Below are 9,655 nucleotides of genomic sequence, written 5' to 3' on the forward strand. Positions count from 1 at the left end.
AATATGAGCTTTGAAGAATGTGGGGAAGTTCTGAAATTATTGTTTTAGAGTATGGGAAAGCCAGTTGGTTTGTGAGACATAGTACTTCGTTAGTGAACTTCAGTTTATACTGGAAGCAGTCTGCCCTGTTGTCTGCTTTGCTTTTTCAGACCATGACTGCTCTGATACAGGCATAGGTAAAGCAGGTAGTTGGGCTCATCCAGGATTAGGGCTTTGCAAGATGGACTTGAGGTTTTTGTTTTGTTTTGTCTTATTGTGATAATATACTTAACATAAATCCGCTATTGCAACCATTTCAAAGTGCATAACTCAGTAGCATTTAGTAAACTCACGGTGTTGTGCAATCTTTACAACTATGTAGTTCCAGAATGCCTTTATCACCTCAAAAGGAAACCTGTACCCATTTCTCATACCTTTATATACACTGGCAACCACTACTCTGCTATGTGTGTCTATGGGTTTGCCTGTGAGTGGACTCATACAGTAGGGGCCTTTTGTGTCTTCTTTAAGCATATTTTTTTCAAGGTTCATCCATATTGTAGCATTTACCAGTACTTCATTTTTTATAACTGAATAATCCATATGGATTATTACCAAATTTTGTATGTGCGAATACATACTAAATTTTGTTTATGCGTTCATGAGTTGATGGACATTTTGTTACCACATTTTAGCTATTGTGAATAGTGCTACTATAAACATGAAAAATATGAAATACTTCACAAATTTGAGTGTTATCTCTGTGTAGGGGCCATGTTAAACTTTTGTTCACAGTTCCAATTTGAGAATTTGTGCTGCCAAAGTGAGCCATAGAAGTTTAAAAAAAATTTTTTTTAAGGTAGAAGTTATTTGTGAGAATGTTTTTAACTGGTGGACTATGAAATCAAAACTGGATGATGATAAGGAAAGTAGAGAAAGTAAGAGGAGCCATGGACTCCATTGGGGAGGGCGTCTTGATTATCAGAGTGGTCATGGTGGAAGTCGTTGGAAAAGCAAGCTGTATCTTACTTAATGGGGAAATTAGAGGTATTCCCAGTGAGGTCAGAAACAGGACAAGATGCCCATTATTGTCTGCCTCTATTTAACATTGTACTGTAGTTTTTAACCAATTTAGTTAGATAGGAGAAGACAATGACAACTACCAGAATTGGAAAAGAGGTTAAACTATCTTATTTGGAGATAATATAATACATAATGGTAAATTAAAGAATATTGAAACTGAAGAATTCAGCAAGGCAGCAGGATATAAGATTAACCTATAGTAATCAACAGCCTTCATATGCACAGATAACAGCCACTAGAAAACATAATAGAAGAGAAAGTCCCATTTCTAACTGGGGAAAAAAAAAAAAAAATAGCCTGGGAATAAACTTGTAAGAAATGTGCAAAAACCTGTGTGGAGAACATTATAAAACACTCCTGAAAAACAAAATAAACTTGAGCTAATAAAAAGATATTATTCTTAGATAAGGCATCTCAAAGTCATCAAGTTGTCAGATTTTCATGAGCTAATTTATAAATTTAATGCAATCTCAATAAAAATACAACACTTTTCTAGAGCTAGACAAAGTGATAGAAAAGTTCAGATAGAAAAATTAGCACACAAAAATTGCTAGGAAATACTGAAAGAGAAGAGCTACAAGGTGGGAACTGGCCCTATTAGATATCAAAACATACAACAAAGCCTATATAATTAAAGCAATTGGTAAAACATAAGGAATACACACACACACACACACACACACACACACACACACACACACACACACACACAGTAACCAGTCAAAAGACCAGTGTCAAATTGAAAGAGAATATTTGCGACAAATATCACAAATAGAAGTGATAAAGAACTTTTTAAAATTGAAGGTGGGAGACAAATTATATAGAAAAATGAGCTATTGACATGAATAGGCAAATTGCAAAAGAAACACAAACTTGGACCAGAACTTGTGAAAAAATGTTCTACTGTATTTTTTTAAATAAGAGATGCAAATTAAAGCAGTACTAAAATGCCCTTTCTACCTGTTTGAATAGGAAAATTTTCCTTTTTTTTTTTCTCTAATTTTTCTAATTCAGTACACTATTAGTAAAGATAATCTCATATGCTGGTGGCAATGCAAATCATTTTGGCAGTATTTAACCAAACTATATATGCAGTTAGACTTTAACCAAGAATTCTAGGAATTTACCTTCAAGATATACCTACATATGAAGATACAAAGGTAGAAATGCATAAGGTTACTTGATGTAACATTGTTTGTAATTGCAAAATATTGGCAACAACTCAACTCCCAAACCTAGTGAGTCGATTATTTGAGCACACATACACACACACATACACAACGGAATACCGTGCTGTTGTAAAGAAGAATAAGGAAGATACCTATGAACTGATATAAAGTGTTTTCCAAGATATAATCTTAAGTAAAAAAAATCAAAGTGCAAAATACAAAGTGTATTACTTTTTGTGTAAAAAAGGAGAAGGTAATTGGAAAATACATGTATCCGGCTTATTTTTGCAAAGGAAACACTGAAGGATAAACCAGAAAACATTGGGATTCCGGGGAGAATGGAATGGGAGGGGATAGAAGAATGAGTGACAGAGACTTTCTCCAGCCAAGTCTCAGATGTTCTAAGCATACAAATAAATAAGAATAGTGATGGATTGTAACTCATTAAATAATGTAAGAATCTATGAGTCCACACTAATAAATAAGAAGGTAAAATTCTTCCTTCCAGTAGAATGTCGACTAATGTAAAAGGAATTTTGGAATTAGCAAATTACCAATTGACAGTCATCATAAGTCTGATAATAATTATTGATGGATGCTAAATCTGAGGATGGAAAGTTTAATAAAAATTGAAATATTAACATAATTTTAAAGTATCACTTTTAGGTTACTTATTAATTACAAAAGGAAAAATAATAGCTATGTAGTGATCAAAATGTCACCCAATAAGGGACAAGCAGATATTGTGTACCTTTAAAAGGACACAACATTTGTCAAAGATGGTACAACCTGAATTTAATCATGAGGGGAAAATCTGACAAATTCAAATGGAGGGACATTCTATAATTACTACCCTATATTAAACCAGTGTCAATGACATGGAAGATAAATCAATGCTGAGGAACTGTTTGAGATTAAAGACACATGTTATGATAACTAAATGCAGCAAATGATCCTGGATTACCTGGAGGGTAGGGGGAGGAATAGCCACAAAGAACATTATTAAGACAGTTGGTTAAATTAGAATATGGACTATGGATTAATATAGATAAACATATTGTGTCAGTGTTCAATTTCCTGAGTTTGATAACTATACTGTAGTTATATAAGAAAATGTACTTAGGAAATACACACAGAAGCATAAAGGAATGAAGGGATATAATGTAAACAGTGATCTCTAAAATGATCCTGAGGATATAAATATGGTTATAATAATCTGGTTAAGTCTGGGAAGAGTATACAGGAACTCTTTGTACTAGCAGCTTTTCTGTGTATTTGAAATTATTTCACAAAGAAAATTAAAGGAAGCAAGCTGGACAGCTGTGGCCCAAGCATAGAATGCTTGAATTAGTAAATTTAAATCTTGAGGTCCTTGACTAGTGTTGCAGGAGGAGGACACCAGCCCATAGCTGGGTTTTCAGCAAACGTCTATAAAAAAAAACTGAAGTTATGAATGACTTCTCATGGTTATCCTTTTCCTTTCTCTTATAGGACATCGGGGACACATTGAGCAGGTACAGTTTTCTCTCTCCCCAGTATTAAATTTAACATAGGAAAACAGTCTCCCTTATAAATCCCAAAAGGAACGCAGACCCTGAGATGGACATTTTACCAGATGGACACATACCCTGTCTATCCTTGAACAGAATCACTAGTGTGCAAAGAAATTAGATGGACCACAGCTCTTCTCATTAAAACTCAGGAATTATTGACAGATTATAAAAGTGAGGGGGTGGAGTAGGGGGCTCACTTGGCAAGGTGCTGGTGGTTTGTGAGGACTCTTCCATAGGGAGGTGGAGACTTACAGGGACTTGGGCAAGGGGCACTAGTATCTTATGGGTGCTACTTCCTAAGCATTTCAGAATCTTTTCTCTCTTATTCGGACCCCCGCCCCTCGCCCGCCACCCACCTTTGTTTTCCTCTAATAGGGAAAACATGGCTTAAGAAAGGTATGACAGGCTTAGTTATGTAATTAGTGATAACTACTTGGATTCTGGCTCTTACTCGTTATTTCTTTGCTGTATCATTAGATGGAAAGTGAAGAAGAAAGAGCTCCCTGGGTGTTGGGACATGACTGAGCAGGGAGAGCTGAGTGGGCAAGAAGCCAAGGCGAAGTTGTGTTTGCAGGCAGATGGTGACGGCAAACCAGATAGGCCTTGGGAATGTAAATGTTTGGTGGAGTACCTATAGGGGTGGAAACTGACTCTGAAGGAGCAGAACTTTGAATCTGATTAAAATCCTGAATGGTGAAAACCTCCAGAGGAAATGTAGCTTGATTATGTGAAAGCATTTGAGGAGATGGGGGAGGGCCTCATAGATTCAGTAGGTTGGCTCAGAGAGCTATGTGGATAGAATCATGCTGATAAAATTGAGTTTCTCAAAGGCCCCTAGGATAGAGATAAGTCGGTACTCGGTAACTGTCCCAGACAGATGACCAGAGCAAATACTGCCTTTCTTGATGCCAGTTTAGTTCTGACCTAAGATAGAGAGATAGATCCCTTAGATCTAGCACTTTGTGACATTAAAGTTTGGGTTTGGCTATATGAGCTAGGAAACCCAAAATTTCATTGGCTTAAGGCCTAAACATAATAAAATATTTTGTCACCATGTACGCTATGTGCCCAGGGCTGGTATGGTGCTTCCAGTGATCATCAGACTCAGGTTTCTTTCTATTCACTCTTCTGCCATCCCTAAGGTATGATCCTCATTCTTATAGTCCAAGATAGTTAGTTGCTAGAATGCCAACCAGCAGGAGGGAGATATGTCACATCACATTTCTTTTTAAGTAGACATCTTAAATTACCACAAGATACTTCTTATCTTTCGTTGGCCAGAACTCTTGTCACAGGGTCACTCCTAGACTGGGTAACCGTGAATCTAGTAAAGTTTGGAAGATAAGAGAAGGGATAATTGTGGGTATCCCTGCAACTAGCAATCTGTCTTTGCTATAGACCCCTTGAAGGGCGTGGGTGATTGGGTATTGTCCTGAGAGTACTATCTGTCTGAAGATGTCGTTCTCACCATGTTTGTGAACCTGAGGATTCTAGGTCATTGCCCACCATGAAATTAAGGACTTTGTTATGGAATCTAGTGCTTTCTGGCTTTAAATTCAATTTTAATTAAGTAAACTTTTTTGAGAACATGCCATTTGAAAAGCCATGAGCTATGTGCTTTGAGGGACAAAAAAATGAGTAAAGTGTTTCCCCTTTTCTGGTCTGGAGGATCATAGTCTAGGAAGAAAATATGGGAAAGGCTGTAGTGATTGCTTTTAAAGACTTTTGATTTCTGTTAGCCAATTTAGCCCAGACCCTGTCCTGTCCCTTGAAAGTCATAGAGTTGGGGAAAGGGTTCATTTTTTTTTTTTTTAAACTTAGGGCTGAAAGAATCAGGATCCCTGAACCTTGGATTACACCTCCAGATCTGCAAGAGAAAATACATATTTTTGCCCAAAAATGTCTGTTCATGACTGAAAGTCTGAAGCAGTTCACAGGTAATGTGAAAAGAGGGCTCTGAGGGGAAAGGGATTTATGCTCTAAATATCTGCATATTGCCTGGATACATTTCCCAACCAGATAGTGGGATGCAAACTGAATATCTTCTTTTCTCCCCTTAGAAAAAATGCAGTCAGATATGGAGAAAATCCAAGGTAAATTTATCTACTTTTAATGGGCTTTCGAAGTTGAAGTTTCCTGGGAAGATGAACATCTGCATTAAACGTGTGGGAAAATGGGAAAGGGGTGGCACCCATTTGCTAGCCTTCCGTGGTATTTTACACCTTCCTTTTGCTTTGTTCATTTTTTTCAATTCATAGCCTCTTGTTTTAATTTGAAGTCTTAACTCTGTGCACTCAGTTCTCAATCTAAATTGATGGAGGAGAAGAATAGGCAATTCAAAAATTAATCCAGAATTAGTGTGATTGTTTTTATTTTTTAATTGCGAAAGAGTGAACAGAAACTATCCTAGCTGTGTTTCACTTGGATCAGTATTTATAGTTATAATTCACTGAGTTCCTACAGCTCGTGGGCATAGTGCTGATCAGTACAGGAGAAATTGAGCAGCACTGACTGAGGTGGAACCTTGGGGGAAGTGGTTAGGAGCAGAGATTCGGGAATGAGAATGTCTGGGTCCCGGGCCTACCTCTGCCTTAATAAGGATTCTGCACCATACAGGCATAGCTTAGAGATATTGAAGGTTTGATTCCAGACCACCACAGTAAAGTGAATTTTGTAGTAAAGCGAGTCACATGAATTTTTTAGTTCCCCAGTGCATATAAAAGTTGTGTTTACACTATAATGTAGTTATTAAGTGTGCAATAACATTATGTCTAAGAAAAACAATGTATATACCTTAATTTAAAAATACTTTATTCCTAAAAGATACTAACCATCATCTGAGCCTTCAATGAGTCATAATCTTTTTCCTGGTATAGGGTCTTGCCTTCAGTTAGTAAAAAAAACAGTGTCTACAAAAAAAAAAAAAAAAGGTACATCTGTAATTTCTTCATCTGTAAAATGAGGAAAATGATAGTTCTTACCTCACAAAGTTATAAGTATTAGGTGCCATTTCTAAAGTCTTTAAAATGGAGCCTGACTCATAATAAACCTAATATTTATGTTTATTAAATAAAGTGTTCTAGGTATTAAAGGAAATCTTTTTTAATTATAAATTTTCTCCACAGAAAAGGTACATCTGTAATTTCTTCATCTGTAAAATGAGGAAAATGATAGTTCTTACCTCACAAAGTTATAAGTATTAGGTGCCATTTCTAAAGTCTTTAAAATGGAGCCTGACTCATAATAAACCTAATATTTATGTTTATTAAATAAAGTGTTCTAGGTATTAAAGGAAATCTTTTTTAATTATAAATTTTCTCCACAGTCAATTGAGAGCCAGCTATATACTAAATGCTAAAATTCCTAGGTAGTCTTGTGGAATCTGAAATCGTTTCATGTAGGTAAACCCTTTTCTTATTTTTTGCAAATTGTATTTCCTTATAATCTCTGATAATTTCCCATGTTATGTATGCTGAATCCTCATTAGCATCGTACTATTCAAATACATACTTTTTTTTGTATCTACTAACATAGGTATAGGGGACACTCACACGTCCATAAGCAAAACAAATGAGAAATTCCACTTAATACAATGGATAATACCAGAAGCCATTAGTTCAGATATGACCTTCATTCTGTTCTTTTCTTGCCATTTAAAAGGCTTACCGTGAACATATCTGTGTAAATGCTTTGTCAACTCTAAAGTGCCTTTTAAGTGAATGGTCTTGTTTGCCCCACCATGGTAGTGGATGTCACTCGAACCACCTAGACCCTAGAACAGAGGTGGCTTATGAAAGCTAAGAGTTGTGTGTGATATGAACTTACAACCATGTTTCCCCCTAGCAGAACCAGCTTGCACATTGGAGGGTGGAGTACTTGATCTTGGCTCGGTTTGACCCAATAGGCTACCAATACCAGGCATGTGGTTATTCTTCTACCCAAAGTTCCCAGTCTCTCTTCCTTCAAAGCTTTTGGTTGGGTGATAGAGTCATATATTGTATGAAGAAATCGGTGCATGACCGACAACCAGGGTTCTGGTGTTTCTAATGGAGACCACTGCCTTATGATGTCTCTAACCAAAGCTCCCTCAGTTGAGTATTTCCTGGAAATACTTATATGACTTCCATAACTTCTTTTCTCTTTTGATTTTTCAGAATTAAGAGAGGCTCAATTATATTCAGGTAGGTGATAGGAGAAAAACTATACAGAGAAAGTAGTAAAACTCTTTTTGGACTTAACCACTATTATGAATGATTTAAGAAACTGCCTAATTTGGGATCTTTTAGGTTACATGTGTAAAAATGATAAACAACAATCATTAAAAAGCTATTGTTTGTTTCTATATGGGTACAATATTTTTGCCTCCTAAAATGCTTCAAGAGCTAAAGCCATGGGCCTTTGAAATAGGAAGAAGTCAAGCTCAGGAGCTGTGAAGAATTGTGGAGTGGAAACTACTGTTCCCAAAAAGTAGAACACTGTTAGTACTTTGTATACTGCTCTGCCTGTCCATCCTCTGGTCAATGTATGGTTTGTAAAAAGCAGCCATCTTTCAAGAAAGAGTGATTGACTTCAACTCATTCTGAGTGCTAGGAAAAGTTTAGGAATCTTGTGTCATCCTGTCTCTGTGCCTTGGGGCAGGAGTCGAAATTCTCCCTCTCCTTGATCATCTCCTTTACCTAAGGTTCAGAGAGACTGGGTAAATCTCTGTTCCCAGAGGTTCACAAATCTTAGATGTGTACTTTCCATAGTCACATGGCCACCTTCTACACATGACATAGGACTCCACAAACGACAGGTCTTTCATTGGTGTTCACTGGCTATGATCCATATTCTTTCAACAGAGATTAATACCTTGTTTATGTCCTACGGTAACATTGTGCAGAGTACTATAGAGGGAACAAAAGAGCATAAGATACTGTCCTGTCCTTGGGTTTTAGTGTCTGGTTAGAGGTGTGAGGTATACCTGTGACATGAGAAAGAGGTGGGTGACCTTTGTGGACAGATTGTTGAACCAAGAACTGACCATCTGGGGTTCTTGGTCACTTCTACTAGTTGCCTTTCATAAACTTTTATGGGATTCCTGTAGCCCCCACCTGAGCTTTGGTTTAGAGGGATGTTTGGGAATCTTCTTCCTAAACAAGATGTGAAGAGCAAATAAGAGAATATGTATCAGTGCTTTTAAAGCAGGAAAGATCCACATGATTGCAAAATGCTGTAATACTAAATACCAGAATGTGTTACACAGGCAATACACAGTTTTAGATTTAAGAGAGGGGAAGTGAATGTAAATGGCCTGGCCTGCTTAAAGTCAACTTTTTGAGGAAGATGTGGATTGTACATTGAGCATTAGAAGATGAATAGGATTTAATGTGCTGAGTAAAGATCTCATGGAATGGAGGATATAAAAGAGTGAATTGGAAGGTGGGCAGATTGTTACAGGTTCCCAGTCTCTCTCCACAATTCCAAAATTCTGAATTTATGTGGCAAATTCAGATGGATATTGTGGTTTAAGGTGTGAAAGAAGGGAATGGAGGTAAAATCTCAGTATTTTCAATATATCCTGATTTAAAAAGGTAATCAGCTAATCCAAACTGATTTTATTGAATGTTAAATTCAGGATATATTTCATCATAAGATAAATGCAGCCTATACTGGGGAGCTCTTACTCTCTTCTCAGGCAGGTAGGAAAAAAAGCTGGGTATTCTATAGTGGGCTCTCCTGGCCTTCAGCTGACTGTCACCTTGCCCTCTGTCTCTGCAGTGGATGTGACTCTGGACCCAGACACAGCCTATCCCAGCCTAATCCTCTCCGATAATCTTCGGCAAGTGCGGTACAGTTACCTCCAGCAGGACCTGCCTGACAACCCTGAGC

At 37.1% G+C, this 9,655-nt stretch overlaps 1 protein-coding gene, 1 long non-coding RNA gene and 1 other non-coding gene across 3 annotated transcripts in view; 2 read left to right on the plus strand and 1 right to left on the minus strand.

The window, feature by feature from the left end:
- Positions 1 to 9,655, plus strand: part of TRIM27 (tripartite motif containing 27) — a 16,564-nt gene that overhangs the window by 6,145 nt on the left and 764 nt on the right. Inside the window, exons 4-8 of the mRNA XM_025044337.1 lie at positions 3,723 to 3,745; positions 5,606 to 5,721; positions 5,845 to 5,877; positions 7,939 to 7,965; positions 9,545 to 9,654. Of these exons, the coding sequence (XP_024900105.1) occupies positions 3,723 to 3,745; positions 5,606 to 5,721; positions 5,845 to 5,877; positions 7,939 to 7,965; positions 9,545 to 9,654 (309 nt within the window). The remainder of the gene's footprint in view (positions 1 to 3,722; positions 3,746 to 5,605; positions 5,722 to 5,844; positions 5,878 to 7,938; positions 7,966 to 9,544; position 9,655) is intronic.
- Positions 704 to 808, minus strand: LOC112477028. The gene has a single exon (XR_003045297.1). It is a non-coding gene; the product is annotated as a U6 spliceosomal RNA (small nuclear RNA).
- On the plus strand, positions 5,884 to 7,392 carry LOC112477024. The gene is made up of 2 exons (XR_003045296.1): positions 5,884 to 6,714; positions 6,915 to 7,392. It is a non-coding gene; the product is annotated as an uncharacterized LOC112477024 (long non-coding RNA).

Source organism: Pteropus alecto, unplaced genomic scaffold, assembly GCF_000325575.1.
Source record: "Pteropus alecto unplaced genomic scaffold, ASM32557v1 scaffold173, whole genome shotgun sequence".
NCBI classification, from domain to species: Eukaryota; Metazoa; Chordata; class Mammalia; order Chiroptera; family Pteropodidae; genus Pteropus; species Pteropus alecto.